General features: G+C 48.8%; 1 protein-coding gene across 2 annotated transcripts in view; it reads right to left on the bottom strand.

Moving 5' to 3' along the window:
• Positions 1-2,965: 2,965 nt before the first annotated feature.
• CYP4F22 (cytochrome P450 family 4 subfamily F member 22) overlaps positions 2,966-19,658 on the bottom strand; it is a 41,732-nt gene continuing 25,039 nt past the window's right edge. Inside the window, exons 5-14 of one of the 2 annotated variants that reach the window (XM_045379862.2) lie at positions 18,385-18,438; positions 18,137-18,264; positions 17,806-17,927; positions 15,009-15,276; positions 11,550-11,616; positions 11,308-11,437; positions 7,324-7,457; positions 6,086-6,150; positions 4,537-4,619; positions 2,966-3,999 (exon numbers count right to left, since the gene is read on the bottom strand). In XM_045379862.2, the coding sequence (XP_045235797.2) occupies positions 3,822-3,999; positions 4,537-4,619; positions 6,086-6,150; positions 7,324-7,457; positions 11,308-11,437; positions 11,550-11,616; positions 15,009-15,276; positions 17,806-17,927; positions 18,137-18,264; positions 18,385-18,438 (1,229 nt within the window). In that variant the 3' untranslated portion in view covers positions 2,966-3,821. Of the gene's footprint in view, positions 4,000-4,536; positions 4,620-6,085; positions 6,151-7,323; positions 7,458-11,307; positions 11,438-11,549; positions 11,617-14,375; positions 14,476-15,008; positions 15,277-17,805; positions 17,928-18,136; positions 18,265-18,384; positions 18,439-19,658 lie in introns of those variants that run through there. The other variant, XM_074026205.1, reaches the window with a different exon arrangement.

Here is a 19,658-nt window from a genome sequence, read left to right as displayed (position 1 = left end):
TCCCGATGTGCTGGGATTACAGGTGTGAGCCACCACGCCTGGCCTCATAATTGTTAGATTAACTTTGGAGACCACCCCCAGGGCTCAGTCCTTAAGCCCTTCCTCCATACACACACACACACACACACTCGCACGCGCGCACACACACACACTGATCTCACCCAGTCTTAAAATTTTGCTTTCTTTTCTTCCCTTTTTTTTTTTGTTTTTTGTTTGTTTGTTTTTGTTTGTTTGTTTGTTTTGGTTCTCCAGTTCATGGTTTTTAATCAGCAGAACTGTTTGCCTTTGGGACTGGATAATTACTTGTTTTATTGAGCTAGGTATCCTGTGTCTTGTAGAATGTTTAGCAGAGTCCCGGGTCACTACCCTCTAGACGCCAATAGTAACCACCAGTTGTGACAAGCAGAAATGTTTCCAAACAACAACAAATGTCCTCTGGTAGGAAAAATCACCCCTGTTTGAAATCACTTCTCTAGTTTTTGGAAAAATATATAAAATATTTATACCAAGGCTTCCCAAATATACATGCCCAACCCAAACCTCTCTTGAATTGGAGAACTCTCTATCCAACTGACATGTCCAATTCCTCTGAACTGAAACTGACATCCTGACATCTCCCACAAAACAACTCCACTCAGCATTCCCCACGTCAGCTGATGGCAGTTCCGTTTTTCCAGATGTTCAAGCCCAAACCTAGAGTCCCCCACTTCTTTCAAACTTCACGTTTGATCCACCACCAAGACTGACGGCACTGCCTTTGCGAACAGTCACTCCTCCTTGGAATCCAATTGCTCTCGATCGCCTCTAAAGACCCCAGCTTGGTTGAAGCCACCGTCATCTCTCACCTGGATGAATGCAGTCACCCCCAACTGATCTGCCTAGTCCCATCTTTGCCTCACACAGTCTTTGTTCAACAGAGCACACAAAGTCCTATGGTAATCCTGGCATGGTGGCTCACACCTGTAATCCCAGCACTTTGGGAGGTTGAAGTGGGAGGGTTGCTTGAGACCAGGAGTTCAAGACCAGCCTGGGCAACATGGTAAGACCCCCATGTCTACAACAAATACAAAAATTAGCTGGGCATGGCGGTATGTGCCTGTGGTCCCAGCTACTCAGGAGGCTGAGGCAGGAGGATCATTTGAGCCCAAGGAGGCAAAGGCTGCAGTGAGCTATGGTTGCACCACTGCACACCAGTCTGAGCAACAAAGCAAGAGCCTGTCTCAAAAAAAAAAAAAAAAAAGTTCATATGACAAATTTTGTCCCTCCTCTACTCAGAACTCCCCCATTTCTGTCACAAAAACATCACAAAAAGGCCCTGTGTGAATTTACGTATTTCTTTACTTATTTATCATTTATCATGTCTCCTCCCTAGAGGTAAACTCTGGGAAACCAGGGCTCAAATAGTGCCTGTCTCAAGGCAGATTGCCCAAGAAATATTCGATGAATTAATTAATTTTTTTTTTTTAGACAGAATCTCACTCTGTCCCCCAGGCTGGAGTGCAGTGGCGCAGTCTCGGCTCACTGCAACTTCTACCTCCCAGGTTCAAGCAATTCTCCTGCCTCAGCCTCCTGAGTAGCTGGGATTACAGGGGCCTGCCACCACACATGGCTAATTTTTATATTTTTGGTAGAGACAGGGTTTCACCATGTTGGCCAGGCTGATCTCAAACTCCTAATCTCAGGTAATTCACCTGTCTCAGCCTCTCCAAGTGCTGGGATTACAGGCATGGGCCACCGCACCCGGCCTGTTGAATTAATATTATTATCTCTAGTAACCTAGATGGAAATGGTCTACAGGCAAATGCTACCCAAAAGGAAGATGATACCACTATTATACCACCACTATATATACAATGATGGTGTGTATATATATATATATATATATGTGGTATAATAGCAGTATCATTTTCCTTTAGTGTAGCGTTTTATATGTATAAAATTGCTGACATTGTCATTGCCCGCCTTTTTTTGTTTGTTTGTTTTTGGAACAGGGTCTTGCTCTGTTGCCCAGGCAGGAGTGCAGTGGTATGATCATAACTCACTGCAGCCTCAAACTCCTCAGCTCAAGTGATCCTCCTGTCTCAGCCTCCCAAGTAGCTGGGACTACAGATGTGCACCATCACACCTGGCTAATTTTTTATTTTTTGTGGAAATGGGGTCTCACTGTGTTGCCCAGGCTGGTCTCTAACTCCTGGTCTCAAGCAATCCTCCAGCCTCAGCCTCCCAAAGTGCTGGGATTACAGGTATAAGCCCCCATGCCTGGGCCCTACCTTTTATATTCCCATATCAGGGCCTACTCTACCATCAAGTTCCCTCAGCCAAATACCTGAGCATCACCCTTACCACCTCCCTCCCCTCAGCCCCCACTGCTAGATAATCGCCCCAATCCTGGCCCTTCCTGTTATCTGGACCTCAGCTTCCCTCCTTCCCAGGGTCCCAACCCCCAGTGATCCCCCACAAGTCACCTCCCTGCCAGCCCTAGATCTGGCCATGTCCTATCCTGATCTGGCTCACACACTCTCCATGGCTCCCTATTGCTCTCAGCATAAAGCCCGTGCATTGGCCCCTTCCCTCATTCCGCCCCTACTTCCCAGATCCAACCACCTGGCCCCTGGTGAGCTCCTCAAACACACTCTGCTCTCCCTCAGCTCAGGGCATTTTCAGATGCTGTTCCTTCTGCCTGGAGTATTTGTCCCTCCCCTTGTCACCTACTAAACTTCCACTCCAGCATCGAAGAAGTTCTCCCTGACCTATCCCCATCCCTCTGCTATATTCATCCAGCACCCGGGGCCTCGCCTTTGGAGCACCTGTCCTGGGTTGTAAATAAACCTTTACACGTGGAATTATTTGTTCAACATCTGTCCCCCACCCCCTGAGAAGGCAGAAATCAGGGCCTGCCTGTGGTTCTGAAGCAGTGCCAGCAAACAATATGTGATCTGTTGATGAAATAAATGAACACACAAACTGACCCCCAAAATCTGAGTTTATGTCCTAGGACAAATGGCTTTCCAGCCTCCTAGCCCGCAGCTTCGCTCAGTTGGTAGAGCCCCTCATTCCCATGCTGGGGGCTCCACGTGTAAGAGTCTGGCTGAGTTAGGGGGTGGAGGGTGGGGTAGGCCTGCATCCTTTGCTTTTATTCTACAAAAACAGAACACTCAGCAAAGGGTCTTTGGGCAAGGGAGGAAGGAAGGGGCTTACAGGGGTCTGAGTTTACAAAACAACAACAAAAGTAAGCAGCCTCGAGCCCTATGATCCAGCCTCACGCCTCAGCAGTCTGCCCACATGAGCTGAGGGCCTCAGGTGGGTGATGTCCGGGTTAAAAGCGCTGACGTCAGGCTCCAGATTTCCTCAATTTGGAAGCCTGCCAGGGGTTCTGCCAGTAGGGGGTGAGCCCTGAGTCAGAGGTGGGGCTTAGGTCCTCTGAAGGCTCAGTGGGCAAGTCCTGGAGACCTGGCTCTGCAGGGGCGTGGCCTGAGGCCCTCAATCCGCAGGATCCTGGGGGCGGGGCCTGAGCCCAAGTGGGCAGGGCCGAGCCAGGTCCCTCAAACAGGACAGGTGTGAGAACTCAGGGGGCGGGACCTAAGCCTCAAGGGGCGGGATCAGACTCCCTAAGGGGCGGAGCCTTGCCTTGAGGGGCGTGGCCAGCACCATCAGGCTGCTCAACAGCGGTGCCTGGTCATCCAGGAGCTGAACCTGAACTTCGAGGGGAGTGGCCTATTCCCTCGGGATCTTTGGGGCGAGTCCTGGTCCTTCGGGGGCGTGGCCTCGGCCCGTCTGGGAGGGGCCTGGACCCCTGGGATCCGCAGGGATCGCGCCCACGCTCAGGCCCGCGGAGGCAGGGGCTCCACCTTGAGCCAGATCCCACTCTCCGTGCGCAGGATGAGCTCCGGCTTCCGCCGCACCTTGCGCGTTCGGTCCACACTCAGGCGGAAACGTAGCAGTGTTAGTGCCACAACCACGCGCATCTCGGCCATGGCGAAGCTCTGTCCGATGCAGTTCCTGGAGGAAGAGAGGACAGGGCTCAGGCCCAGCTTCTGTGTGAGCACTGGTCCCTGGGCGTCACATGCCTCCTTCGAAAATGAAGCAAGCATCCTGGGCTGGGTGAGGGTTAAAGTGAAACTCCACGCTGGGTGAGGGTTAAAGTGAGACCCCACGAATCGCTCAATTAATGTGACCTTGGGGTTGAGTGTCTGAATCCCGGTGCAGCCTCTTACTAGCTGTGTGTCCTGGATACATGGCGCCCCCTCTGAGTCTCAGTTCCTTCATCTGTAAAAACGGGGACAAAGGCATCATAGAGCCAATGGGAGCGTGGGAGCCCAGAACTCAGGGCCTGACACACTGTCGGTGCTCAATACCCAGGATGCTATTGCAGAGTCTGATTTGGGGGCCTCCTGGCGCACTAGGGAGAGGGTGCCGGGTTTTCAGAAAGGACGCCTGGGTGCCATCTGGTCTCTGCTCCTGAGAGGCACATTCCTGATCTTTCCCTGCCTCTGTTCGTCCACAGCTGGCTTGGACTGGGGGAAATAGAGGGGTTACCTGGGTCCTGCAGAGAAGGGCACGTAGGCCAGTGGAGAGCGCTGCTGTGGGTTGTCCGGGTCAAAGCGGTAGGGGTTGTACACCTGGGGAGGAACAGCCTGGAGATGAGTCTGGGGGCTGCCCGAGACATCCCAGCCTGGCCCCCTTCCCTGAGCCTCTGGGGGTCAGTAAAGATGGATGGAGAGCACCTCAGGGCTACCTCTTCCATTCCAACTTGCACTTCCTGCAATGCAGCCACACCTGCCTCCTTCTGTTGTTCACACGCACCAGTGAGATTCCACCTCAGGGCCTTTGCACTTGCTATTTCCTCTGCCTAGAACAGGTTTCTCCCTGATCCTTCATCCCCTGGGGTCTCAGCTCAAACATCTCCTCAGCAAGCCCTTTCATAACCACTCGAGCTAAAGTGCCCCATCCACTAGTTTTTATCTCTTTTTATTTATTTATTTGTTTGTCTCTTTGTTTCTCTTTGTTTGCTTGTTTGTTAGAGTCAGAGTCTCACTCAGGCTGGAGTGCAGAAGCAGGATCATAGCTCATTGCAGGCTGGGCGCGGTGGCTCACGCTTGTAATCCCAGCACTTTGGGAGGCCAAGGCAGATGCTTCATCTCAGCTCAGGGGTTCAAGACCAGCCTGGCCAACATGGTGAAACCCCGTCTCTACTAAAAATACAAAAAAATTAGCCAGGCGTGGTGGCACATGCCTGTAATCCCAACTACTCGGGAAGCTGAGGCAGGAGAATCTCTTGAATCCAGGAGGTAGAGGTTGCAGTGAGCTAAGATCACACCACCGCACGCACTCCAGCCTGGGCAACAAAGCAAGACTCTCTCAAAAAAATAAATAAATAACCATAGCTATTGCAGCTGGGCCCAAGCGATCCTCCTGCCTCAGCCTCCTGAGTGGCTGGCACTGCAGGTGTGCATCACCATGGCTGGCTAACTTTTTTTTTTTTTTAGAAATGGGGTCTCACTGTGTTACCCAGGCTAGGCTGAGCTGGAACTTGTGGCCTCAAACAATCTTCCCACCTTGGTCTCCCAAAGCACTGGGATTACAGACACAAGCCACCACATTGGGCCAACTTTTTCCTTTTTGGTAGAGATGGGGGTCTCGCTGTGTTGCCCAGGCTGGCCTCAAACTCCTGGGCCCGAGCAATCCTCCCACCTCAGCCTCCCAAAGTGCTGGGATTACAAGCGTGAACCACTGCGCCTGTAAACCGGAACTGGCCCAGTTTTTCTTTCTTTTGTGCATGTATCAATACCCAAAATCTTATTTATTTGATTATTATCTTCCCCAAAACTTCACTGTGAGCCCCGTGAAGACAAAAACAGTATCATCCTCTATTTTCAGAGCCCAGCACACACTCTGGCACACAGTAGGTGCTCAATAAATATTTTCTGCCCTAATGCATTAACAATGAGCGGGTGAATAAATGGCTAAATGCGGAGTGGTGAGGAGTGTGTGCACTCAGGCCCTGCAACCGGCCCTGCTCTCTGGCTCCCTGGGGCGCAGGGGAGGGGAGGACCTGAAGGCAGGGAGGATTGGGGCAGGCACTCACCTTGGAGTCAGGCCACACTGTGGGGTTGTGGTGGGTTCCATAGATGCTGACCAAACAGATGATTCCTATGGGGAAAGATGGGATCAGTGGGGCCAAGGGGAGCCAGGGCCTCCTCCAGAAACATCCCCCCCACCTTAGGTCTCCCTAGAGCCATGATGTTCCCATGAGCCATCTGCCACCACCTTCTGTCCATCCTCCTCTAAAAAATTCTGCTGCCACTTTGGGAGGCTGAGACGGGCAGATCACAAGGTCAGGAGATCGAGACCATCCTGGCTAACACGGTGAAACCCCGTCTCTACTAAAAAATACAAAAAGCTAGCCGGGCGAGGTGGCGGGCGCCTGTAGTCCCAGCTACTCGGGAGGCTGAGGCAGGAGAATGGCGTGAACCCGGGAGGCGGAGCTTGCAGTGAGCTGAGATCCGGCCACTGCACTCCAGCCCGGGTGACAGAGCGAGACTCCGTCTCAAAAAAAAAAAAAAAAAAAAAAAATTCTGCTGCCCTATACACTCTTCCTGCCTTTCCCTAGGAGAACCCTATCATCTTCTTTCTGGCTGCCACACTGGCCACATTGGGATCTTTCTTACTCGCAGATCTGACATTGCTCTTCAGCTCAAGCACCTACATTGGCTCCCTGCTACCCCCAGGATTGAGTTCAAACGCCATCACCTGTCCAGGCCTTTCACAATCTGCATCCTGAGGCTCTACTCCATAAACATGCTCACTCTTTTACTTCCACACTCCAAGCCTCACCTCCCACATTCCCTCCTCCAGGCAGCCCTCCCTGCATTCCTCCCCATATTTGAGCTACTCCAGCCCCTGTCTCTCCCTTTAGCCCATTCCTGATTCCATATGCCTGGGAACATCTGTGCCCTGCTGTATCTCCCCCAGAATGGGCAATGCTCAAAACCTGAGCCAGGGTCCCCAGTATCCACCAAGACAGGGCTTGGTCTCCAGGGAGTAACTGGCAACTGAATGAAACAGACCCTCCCCAACTGCACCCTCACAGGCCCATCCCTGTGACTCTGCTTCCTTCCTTTCCACCTGGACTAACTGGGCTCTATCTCCCTGCACACACAACTGCGTTTCCTCCAATACCCCAGAAGCAGCAGGCACACAGAGAGCTGCCCCATCTGCAGAGATAGTGCACCTAGGGCAGGCATGGCCAGGCCCCTGTGGACAACAGAGCAGCCACAGCATTGGAGGCAGTGCACCAGCAGCAGGGGGGAACATGGCGGGCACCTTTGGGGATGATGCGCCCGTCTGGGAGCTTGATGTCCTCCGTGCATTGGCGAGAGACAAGAGTGACAGGTGGGTACTGGCGCAGGCTCTCCTTAATGCACATAGTTGTGAAGGGCAGCTGAGTCAGATCGTCCCTGGGGAGAATGGAGATATAACTAGAAGCCGAACCACCAAGACACCACCTCCATGAAACACACACACACACACACACACACACACACACACACACACACACTCAGGGGCAGCTGGGCAGGAAACCAGTCTAGGATTTTAGACTTACCCCAACTTCTGACATTTGCAGTTGTCTTATGCACAGGTGGGAAGTACTAATATTTAGTGTTTTGTGTATCTCGGGTCACTGCAACCTCAGCCTCGCAGGTTCAAGCGATTCTCCTGCTTCAGCCTCTTGAGTAGCTGGGATTACAGGCATGCGCCACCACGCCTAGCTAATTTTTGTATTTTTAGTAGAGACGGAGTTTCACCATGTCGGCCAGGCTGGTCTCAAACTCCTGACCTCAGGCAATCCACCCACCTCGGCCTCCCAAAGTGCTGGGATTACAGACATGAGCCTCAGCACCCGGCCAGTACTAATACTTAGGATGCAAAGTATCTGAGCACAGACCACTCAGAATAGCACTAGCACTGGGCCCTCTGCTGGGCCCAGCATTAAGTCTTTAATTGATGAATTATGTGGAGGCCCAGGTGCACCTAGGTGAGGTGCGAGGACAGCCAAGGGGACTCAGGGCAACAGCAATATGTCAGTTTATATGGTCCATTTCTGTACTTAAAAAACTGGTGCAGGATAGGTGCGGTGGCTCTGGCCTGTAACCCCAACGCTTAGGGAGGCCGAGGTGGGCGGATCATCTGAGGTCAGGAGTTCAAGATCAGCCTGGTCAACATCGCGAAACCCCATCTTTACTAAAAAACACAAAAATTAGCTGAGGGTGTGGTGGTGTGCACCTGTAGTCTCAGCTACTGGGGAGGCTGAGGCAAAAGAATTACTTGAACCCAGAAGGCGGACATTGCAGTGAGATGAGATCACACCCCTACTCTCCAGCCTGGGTGACAGAGTGAGACTCTTGTCTTAAAAAAAAAAAAAAAAAAAAAACTGGTGCAGGCCAGGCATGGTGGCTCATACCTGTAATCCCAGCACTTTGGGAGGCTGAAGCAGGTGAATAACTTGAGCCCAGGAGTTCGTGACCAGCCTGGGCAACAGAGACCCCAACTCTACCAAAAGTTTAAAAATGAGCTGGGCATGATGGCACACACCTGTAGTCCCAACTACTCAGGAGGCTGTAGTGAGCTACGATCATGCCACTGTACTCCAGCCTGGGCCACAGAGCGAGAGCCTATCTAAAAAGAAAGAAAGAAGGAAAGAAGGAAAAGAAAGAAGGAAAGAAGGAAGGAAGGAAGGAAAGAAGGAAGGAAGGAAGGAAGGAGGGAAGGAAGGAAGGAGGGAAGGAAGGAAGGAAGGAGGGAAGGAAGGAAGGAGGGAAGGAAGGAAGGAGGGAAGGAAGGAAGGAAGGAAGGGGAGAGAGGAAGGAGAGAAAGAGAGAGAGAAAAGGGCATTATCTCCTTATTATATTATTGACTTAATATTTTTTCCTTTGGACTTTAGGGCCCAAAATTGGGCTAATGATAACTCTTGGTTCATGTTCTAGATTAGATTAGTTTCTTTAAATCAACAGGTTCTCTTTCTTTTTTGGTGGAGTCTTGCTGTTTCGTCCAGGCTGGAGTGCAGTGGCATGATCTCGGCTCCCTGCAACCTCCACCTCCCAGGTTCAAGCAATTCTCACGCCTCAGCCTCTCAAGCAGCTGGGATTACAAGCACACACCAATACACCCGGCTAATTTTTGTATTTGTAGTAGCGACAGGGTTTCACCATGTTGCCCAGGTTGGTCTTGAATTTCTGGCCTCAAGTGATCCACCCGCCTCGGCCTCACAAAATGCTGGGATTACAGGCATGAGCCACCTCACCCAACCCAGGTTCTCTTTCAAAGAAATTTCATGGCTGGGCACAGTCGCTCACGCCTATAATCTCAGCACTTTGCGAGGCCAAAGTAAGAGGATCACTTGCACTCAGGGATTTGAGACCAGCCTGGGCAATACAGCGAGTCCCCATCTCTAAAAAAAAAAACTTCAAAAATTAGCCAGTTGTGGTGGCACACACCTGTGATCCCACCTACTCAGGAGGCTGAGGCAGGAGGATTGCCCGACCCCAGGAGTTTGAGGCTGCATTGAGTGGTGATTGTGCCACTGCACTCCAGCCTGTCTCAAAAAAAATAAACTTCATCTTGCTATAAAGGGTGAACAGCCTCCCTGGCATAAAGGTATTCACCCATACAAACACCACTGTGAAAGCAGTAGCATGTTATTAAATTGTGGCTATACACCAACTCCTGCTCAACTCTCTAAACCTGAGACATCTTCTCCCTTTGTTAAAAAGGAAGATTAGCAAAGCGTTCAGGATACAGTTGCACCCCACTGAGCATGTACCCCTGAGGCCATAATGTAAAAGGTTGAAATAGAACCTAAAGGAACCTTCTCACTATGTGAGTTGATGCTATTTAATGCTGTGGCTTTGTTTTCCTTTTTTTTTTTTTTTTTTTTTTTGAGACAGGGTCTCACTCTGTCACCCAGGCTGGAGTGCATGGCATAATCTTGACTCACCACAGCCTCCACCTCCTGGCTTCAAGCAATCCTCCCACCTCAGCCTCCCAAGTAGCTGGGACTACAGGCATGCACCACCCCGCCCAGCTAATTTTTGTTTGTTTTTTTTTTTGTAGAGACGGGGTTTTGTCATGTTGCCCAGGCTGGTCTCAAATACCTCAGCTCAAGCAATCCACCCCCATCGGCCTCCCAAAGTACTTGGATTACAGGTATGAGCCACCGCGCCCAGTCTAACGCTGTGTTTTCTTTTCATCACCCAGAATCAGCTCGACATAGCATAAATCTGATAGAGACTGGGTTATTTGTTCTGATTCTCCACTTCCTCCCTGAATTAGAACTATATACCTGTACCCTTTGTCGTATGATTCTGCAGTGCCTTCTGCTCAGGTGAGTGGAGTATATATATGTCCTGCCCCATTCATGCTGGGCTTGGTCACATGACTTGTTAGCCAGCGCAATGCTCTAGTGCCAGCAGAGCTTTTATTTTTATTTTATTTATTTATTTATTCATCTTTTTTTTTTTTTTTTTTTTTTTTTTTTTGAGACAGAGTTTCACTCTTGTAGCCCAGGCTAGAGTGCAGTGCAACCTCAGCAACGTCCACCTCCCAGGTTCAAGTGATTCTCCTGTATCTTCCTACCGAGTAGGAGGGATTACAGGCACCCGCCACTATGTCTGGCTAATTTTTGTATTTTTAGTAGAGATGGGGTTTCACCACGTTGGTCAGGTTGATCTCGAACTCCTGACCTCAGGTGATCCACCCACCTCGGCCTCCCAAAGTGCTGGGATTACAGGCGTGAGCCACCTCGCCCGGCCCAAGCAAAGCTTTTAAATTTCGTGACTTTTTGTGCTTCTGGAATCTGCCTTGAGAAGAGCACGACCCAGGGTAGCCTCTGGTCCAAAGAGAACAGAGAGGAAGTATATGAAGCAGATCTGAACCCAGCTCTTAGTTTGGAAGCAACTCCACTCCACTTAGCCAAGAGCAGCAGCAACTAGAGTAATGAGCAGACAAGAGCAAGAAATATGTGCATACAAAAGCAATAAATAACTGCTGGCTGTAAACCACTAAGTTTGGGAGCTGTTTGTTATGCAGCATTATTTCAATAACTGCTGACCAGGACACTTTGAGAATTTCTGCATTATGAGGCAGGCATAGGCACTATCACCACGCCCATTTTATAGTTGAAGAAATTGCCATTCAGGAAGCTAAAGTGGCTTGTCTGAGGTCACACCATCAGTAAGTGGGAGAGAAGAGGCTTACACCCAAGGTTCTGGCCTCAACCTGCCCCCTCCATTCCCCTGAGCTCACACTCACCACTCCAGCTCCTCCAGCTCCCGGCCTTTCATGACTTCCTGAATCTCTTCCCGGCATTTCTCCTGGTATTCTGGATACTTTGCCAGATTGAACAGCACCCAAGAGAGCCCACTGGATGTTGTGTCGTGACCTGCAGGTGGATGACGGTATCTGAATGGAGGCTGCCTGAAGAAAGCAGAGATGCTATCTGCAGCCAATGATGCCCCTTCCTGCCCTCCTCCAGCCTCACCCCACATCCTCACCCTCAAACATGAAGGTGTCTGCCTCAGCTCGGATATCCTCGTCTGACAGTTCCTTTCCATCTTCATCCTGGAATGGGCAGTAGAGGGTGCTCAGCCCACTTCATCCCACCCTCTGCATCCTAGGGGTTCCTCAAAACTCAGATATCTCCCCCCATCTTTTTTGTTGTTGTTATTGAGACAGAGTCTCACTCTATCACCCAGGCTGGAGTGCAGTGGCGCAATCTTGGCTTACTGCAGCCTCCGACTCTCAGGTTCAAGTGATTCTCGTGCCTCAGCCTCCCGAGTAGCTGGGATTACAGGCACATGCCACCACTCACAGTTAATTTTTATATTTTTAGTAGAGATGGAGTTTCGCCATATTGGCCAGGCTGGTCTCGAACTCCTGGCCTCAAGTGATCCACCTGCCTCATCCTCCCAAAGTTCTGGGATTACAGGCGTGAGCTACCACACCTGGTTTCCCTCTTTCTCTCTCTTAAGCCAAGCTGTGGGGGGAATTATTCCAGGAAGATGGAAATATGCAACTTGTCTAATAAAGATAGAAAGTGCCCAGCCTGGTGGCTCACGCCTGTAATCCCAACACTTTGGGCGGCCAAGTTGGGAAGATCTCTTGAGCCTAGGAGTTCAAGACCAGCCTGGGCAACATAGTGAGACCCCATTTCTACAAAAAAATAATTAGCCAGGCGTGGTGATGCATGCCTGTAGTCCCAGCTACTGGTGAAGCTGAGACAGGAGGATTAAGCCCAGGAGGTCAAGGCTCCAGTGAACCATGACTGCATCACTGCACTCCAGCCTGGGTGACAGAGCAAGACCCTGGGTGAGAGATGCTGGTGAGGCTGTGGAGGAATAGGAACACTTTTACACTGTTGATGGGAATGTAAATTAGTTCAACCATTGTGGAAGACAGTGTGGCAATTCCTCAAAGACCACTTGACCCAGCAATCCCATTACTGGGTATATAACCAAAGGAATATAAATCATTCTATTATAAAGATACATGCACACGTATGTTCATTGCAGCACTATTCGCAATAACAAAGACAGGAATCAACCCAAATGCCCATCGATGAAAGACTGGATAAAGAAAATGTGGTACATATATACCATGGAATATTATTATACAGCCATAAAAAGGAACAAGATTATGTCCTTTGCAGGGACCTGAATGGAGCTGGAAGCCATCATCCTTAGCAATCTAAGGCAGGAACAGAAAACCAAACACCACATGTTCCCACTTATAAGTGGGAGCTGAACAATGAAAAAACACGGACGCAGGGAGGGAAACAACACACATTTGGGGCCTATCAGGGCGGCAGTAGGAGGGAGAATATCAGGATAAATAGCAAATGCATGCAGAGCTTAATACCTAGGTGATGAGTTGATAGGTGCAGCAAACCACCATGGCACATGTTTGCCTAGGTAACAAACCTGCACGCCCAACACATGTCTCCTTGAACTTTAAATTTAATTTAATTTAAAAAAATATTTTTTGAGACAGAGTTTCTCTCTTGTTCCCAGGCTGGAGTGCAGTAGCACAATCTTGGCTCACTACAACCTCTGCCTCCCAGGTTCAAGCGATTCTTCTGCCTCAGCCTCCAGAGGAGCTGGGATTACAAGCGCATGCCACCACGCCCGGCTAATTTTTTTTTCTCTTTTTAGTAGAGACGGTGTTTCAACATGTTGGCCAGGCTGGTCTCGAACTCCTGACCTCAGGTGATCCTCCCGCCTCAGCTTCCCAAAGTGCTGGGATTACAGGCATGAGCCACTGCGCCCAGCTTATCCTAGAACTTTAAATTAAATTTTTAAAAAACAAGAAAAAAGAAAAGAAAGATGGAAAGAGGGACAGAAAGTCAACAGTGAGGAGAAGAAGGGAGTTCCTATTTCTTGAGCAGCCTCTAACACCAAACATCCCACTGGATGCCTGACAACCTTGTGATCAGGTTTTATGATCACCATGGTATAAAAGGAGAAACTGAGGCTCGGGAAGACAAGTCATATGACTAAGGTCAAACATCCACTAAGCGACAGAGCCAGGACTGGAATCCAGGACTATTTGAATCCAGAACCCAAAAGGTCCACAGACACACCAGTGAGTGACCATACAAGTGTCTCATCTCTTCAAGGTCATGTCCCTTCCTCCCTCCCTCCCTCCCTCCCTTCCTTCCTTCCTTCACCAGTGAGTGACCATACAAGTGTCTCATCTCTTCAAGGTCATGTCCCTCCCTCCCTCCCTCCCTCCCTTCCTTCCTTCTTGACGGAGTTTCACTCTTGCAGACCAGGTTGGAGTGCAATGGCATGAGCTCAGCTCACCGCAACCTCCAGCTCCCAGGTTCAAGCGATTTTCTTGCCTCAGCCTCCCAAGTAGCTGGGATTACAGGTGTGCACCACCACACCTGGCTAATTTTGTATTTTTAGTAGAGACGGGGTTTCTCCATGTTGGTCAGGCTGGTCTGGAACTCCCGACCTCAGGTGATCCGCCCACCTCAGCCTCCCAAAGTGCTGGGATTACAGGTGTGAGCCACCGCACCCGGCCCAAGGTCATATATTTCATTTTTGCAATTTTGATGAGCTGAATGGTGCCCTGCCCACTCCTACCCCCACCCCCACCCCCACCCCGCCCCACCGCTAGAATTCATAAGTCCTAACTTCCAATACCTCAGACTATGACCATGTTTGGAGAGAGGTCTTTGCAGAAGTAATCAAGACAAAATGAACTCATTAGGGCAGGGCCCTAATCCAATGTGACTGGTGTCCTTATACAAAGAGAAGAAGACAGAGACAGGCACAGAGAGAAGATGATCCACAGACATAGGGAGAAGACAGCCTTCTGCAAGCCAGGGAGCAAGGCCTGGATCAGATTCATCCTTCATGGCCCTTAGAAGAAACCAGCCCTGCAGATACCTTGATCTTGGACTTCTAGCTTCCAGAACTGTGAGAGAATAAATTGTTGATGTTTAGGCTATTTAGTTTGTGATACTTTGTAATAGCAGCCCAAGAAAACTCACCCAGTGAGTCTTACATGTTCTGACCCCATCCCAGACCCATGTGAATTTTTTTTTGTTTTGCGTGTGTGTGTTGTTTTGTTTTGTTTTGTTTTGTTCTGAGACAGAGTCTCGCTCTGTTGCCCAGGCTGGAGTGCAGTGGCACCATCACAGCTCACTGCAGCTTCCAACTCCTGGGCTCAAGCCACACTCCTGCTTCAGCCTCCCAAGTAGCTGGGACCGTAGGCATGCAGCACCACACCCAACTTATTGATTTTTTGTAGAGACAGGGTCTCCCTGTGTTGCCAGGCTGATCTCCAATTCCAGGGCTCAAGCAATCCTGCCTCCTCGGCCTCCCAAAGTGCTAGCATTACACATGTGAGCCACAACGCCTAATGGAGTTCTAACATTTATCATTTTATACGCAATTCCTAGAGAGGCCATCGAGGGCAGGGCTCCACCATCCAGGGCCCAGCCTCACCCTGGCCAGGAGCAGCACATCAATGAAGTCCAAGGTCTTCCCCTGCTTGGACTTAAGCCAGGCCTCGGCCCCCTGCTGACGCAGTGCCCACCGCCGTTCCTGGATAACTTCAGTGGTGAAGTGGTGTACCATGTCACAGGCCTGCCGGAACCTCCGCCCATCCGCCGAGCGATAGTAAATGAAGTCGAGGTAATGGTGCAAGCGATATTGACGCCGGACAGCCAGAGCACTCAGTTCAATGATAGCGGAGATATAATCACTCATCTTCCTGCCAGGGAGAAAGGAAGCCATGAGTGTAGCCCCTTCCCCCAGCACAGCCCAGCCATGGCTTGGCTAAGACCCATGGCTAAGACCCATGGCTTGGCTAAGATAAGCCTTCACTCCCCATTGAGTAGATAACAAAGAGAAACCCTATATTAACTCTATTTTTATTTCATTTATTTAGTTTTTAGATAGGGTCTTGCTCTGTCACCTAGGCTGCAGTACAGCGGCATAATCATAGCCCACCACAGCCTCGAACTCATGAGCTCAAGCGATCCTCCAGCCTCGGCCTCCCAAAGTGCTGGGTTACAGGCCTGAGCCACCACACTCGGTCCCATATATATTTTTAAACAGGCCCAAAGAGGGATAAGGACTTTCAACATAGGCATAGTCATTGTAGCATCACTAAAGCTAAATGGCTACACTCCTCAGCATGGGAGAAAATATTTGCAAATTATATATCTGATAAGGGATTAGTACCTAAAATAAATAAAGAATTCTTAAAACTTATTTTAAAATGGGCAATGGATATGAATAGGCATTTCTCCAAAAAAGACAGAAATGACCAATGAGAATGTGAAAAGATACTTAACAGCACTGGTCACCAGAGAAATGCAAATCAAAGCCACGATGAGATACTACTTCACCCCACTAAGATGACTAAAATCAAAACTTATAGTAACAAGTGTTGGGCTGCACTCCAGCCTGAGCAACAGAGCAATACCCTATCTCAAAAGCAAACAAACAAAACAACAACAACAACAACAAGCAAGTGTTAGTGAGTATGTGGAGAAACTGGAGCTCTCACACTCACTGGTTGGAAGAGCAAAATGGTACAACCACTTTGTACCATGTTGAAACCCACTGAAATAAAGTTTAGCAGTTCCTCAAAACGTTTAAATTGGAATTACCATATGACCCAGCAATTCTGCTCCTAGGTATATAGCCAAGATAATTAAAAATACATGTTCACACAAAAGTTTGTGCATGAATGTTAATAGCAGCATTATTCATAGTAGTCAAAAAGTGGAAACAATGTCTATCGATGGATGACTGGATAAACAAAATGTGGTATTATGTGGTAAATGGAATATTATTCATCAATGAAAAGAAATACATAACCGATACATGCTACAATATGGATGAGCCTTTAAAACATTATGCTGGGTGAAACAAGCCAGACACAAAAGTCTGTATGATTCCATCTGTGTGAAATATCCATAATAGGCAAACCTATAGAGACAGAAAGTAGATTGGTGATTGTCTAGACCTGAAGGAGAAAGGAAAGGGCAAGGGTTGCTAAAGTGTATGAAGTTTCTTGGAGTAGGGGGAGGATTGATGAAAATATTCTAAAATTGATTATAGTAATGGTTGCACAACTCTGGATATACTAAAAGCAATTCAGGTGTATTCTTTAAGTGAGTAAATTGTATAGTATGTGAATTGTCTCTCAATAAAGCTTGTATTAAAATAATAATGATAATAATAATGGGTGAAGCATGCTTGCAGGGAGCTGTCCTCAGTCCTGAAGTGGGCTTGTTTTTATGCCCTTATTGCAGTCTGTCGTTTTCTTGTTTACTTACTTGTTCATGGTTACTGCCTGTCTTCCTACTGAAATGGAAGTTCTAGAGAAGCAACATCTTGTCTTTCTTGTTGGCTATGGTGTTCCCAGCACCTAGTTCAGGGCTGGCCCTTACTAGGCACTCAGTAAATATTTCTTGGATTAATTAATTATTTAATTTCTAAAGCCATCTTTAATTATTTAATTACTAAGACCATCTCTGCCTTATCCAACTGGAACACGTCCCTATAATGCCTAGAGTAACAAAGTCATTAGCTTGTTACTGAGGACCTACTATATGTGGCAAGCTTTGCATTAGTTGTCTCCCTTATTCCTTATGTCCCCACTTAGACTATAAACTTCACAGAACTGTGACTATCTGTTGTTCATCACCCTGTCCTCAGCAGCAATATCATGGTGCCAGGCACATAGTAGGTGCATAATTAATATTTGATGAATGAATGAATGAATGAATGAACCAAGGCATTGATTATTTGATTCATTTACTCAACAAATATTCTCTGAGCATCAATTATGTGCCAGGGCAGTGCTACGTCATTTTATCCTTAAAGCATCTCTCAGAGAGTAAGAGATTGACATCCTTTTTTTACAAATAAGGAAACTGAGCCTCAGAAAGTGGGGAGGACACTGTCCAAAGACCACACACTCTTCATAGTGGAATGAAAAAATACTAGCATTTACTAACATTACCTACTATATACCAAGCCATTGATTCACATTATCTCATTTAATTCTCACACAATGACTCTGGGGAAGGAATTATGATGTCCATTTTTTTTTTATTTAAAAAAAGTGAAGCTCAGAGAGATGGTCAGTTTCCTGGAACCACACGGCCCATCTGTGGCAGAGCTCCCACAGGCCAGAGTTGTCTAATGCCTGGGAGTTCCCTTTCTCCTGCCACTATCTTGCCCCTAGAGCAGCTGGCTCCACAGTCCCAAGAAGGGTCACACTCACTCTTGGCAGTTGCTGTTGTAGCTGAAGACGCATTTCTGAAGACTGTCCAGGGTCATGAGGCTGATATGCTCAAACATATCAAGGGAGACCACTGAGCCCTCTGCCAGACGCCGCCATTTAGCCTGGAAGAGAGATACATAGTGACTGTGCATGGAAACCAGAGACAGAGAGTCAGCCTAACAAGGACCCGACTGCATTTTCACTACGAGCTCATTTTATAGATAAAGCCAGTGAGGCCTCCTGACATCACATGGCTTGCCCATGCATGAGTTGGAGCCTGGACGAGCCTCACTCCCAGGACACCCTCTTCCCACAAAGCCTTGGGACTCACATGCATAATGTCAGTGCACTGGTTGAAGATCTTCATGTAAGGCTTCAGGATGTCAAAGTGGAAGGCAGGTGTCAGCAGGCGACGGTGCCGGCTCCACTTGTCACCTTTGCTGAGCAGCAGCCCATCCCCTGGGCCCAGAAGACTGAGGTTAGGGACCTCTCCTGTTACTCTGAAAACCTCCAAGGAACCCCACGCTCTTCCCTCTCTTCTCTGAAGCCCCAGCCCCAGCCTACCCACTGGACACTCACCTAGCCAAGGTTTTAGGAAGCCATAGAAGAGGTCATCCTTGGGGGCGATGGCAGCTGTGGAGGGCAAAGGGCCAATGATGACTCCAAATAGAGTCCTTCCTTCCTTCCTTCCTTCCCTCCCTTCTTTCTTTCCCTTTCTTTCTCTCTCTCTCTCTCTCTTTCCTTTCTTTGTCTTTCTTTCTTTCTTTCTTTCTTTCTTTCTTTCTTTCTTTCTTTCTTTCTTTCTTTCTCTCTCTCTCTCTCTCTCTCTCTCTCTCTCTTTCTTTCTTTCTTTCTTTCTTTTTCTTTCTTTCCAGAGTCTCACTCTGTCACCCAGGCTGGAGTGCACTGGTGCAATCTTCACTCACTGCAACCTCTGCCTTCCAGGTTCAAGTGGTTCTCCTGCCTCAGCCTCCTGAGTAGCTAGGATTACAGGTGCCCACCATCATGCCCAGCTAATTTGTTTGTATTTTTAGCAGAGACAGGGTTTCACCCTGTTGGCCAGGCTGGTCTCGAACTCCTAACCTCAAGTGGTCCACCCACCTCAGCCTCCCAAAGTGCTGGGATTACAAGCATGAGCCACCACACCTGGCCTCAAAACAGAGTTCTAACTCTTGACCTTTGCTTATGACTTCCTTAGGCCTCCTCACTGGGCTCTGACCTCCCACTGTATTCCTCCAGTCCATCCTCCACACCTACCCGAGAAAAATCCTTATAAAACACTGATCTCAATATGAGCCTTCCCTGCTCAAACGCCTCCCGTGGCTCCCCATTGTGCTTGTAAAAAGTTCAGGTTCAGCCTGGCATTGAAACCCAATTCCATCTGGTCCCTGTATGCCTCTCCCACCTCATCCTTCAACATACACCAGATAACCCTATTCTCATCACATGCTGTGGATCCCCTCTGAACCTTTGGTGAGGCTGAGCTGTCTATCCAGAATAGCCTTCTTCACCTGAGCCTTCCCCTAATCCACCCCCTTTTTTTTCTGCCAGCTCAAGCAGGTCATCTGAATCACACCTCCTGTGCTCCCAGCCTCCAGCCTCGCCCTCTCCAGTGTGTCCCTCATGATGGCCCCAGGAGAATCTCATCTGACTATCAGATCTGACCATGCCCCTTCCTGCTTACACACCCATCACCCTCACATACCAGCCCATTTTCAAAGCCCTGAATGATTTGCCTTTGTCCAAATCTCTCTCAACACACCTCTGTCTTCCATCCCCCATTCGACATCACAGAACTAACACCACATAACCTTTTTTTTTTTTTTTTTTTTTTTTTTTTTTTTGAGATGGGG

Source organism: Macaca fascicularis, chromosome 19 (genome assembly GCF_037993035.2).
Source record: "Macaca fascicularis isolate 582-1 chromosome 19, T2T-MFA8v1.1".
In the NCBI taxonomy this organism is placed as follows: Eukaryota; Metazoa; Chordata; class Mammalia; order Primates; family Cercopithecidae; genus Macaca; species Macaca fascicularis.
The sequence above is the reverse complement of the archived record's forward strand: the minus strand, read 5'-3'. Positions and strand labels throughout refer to the sequence as shown.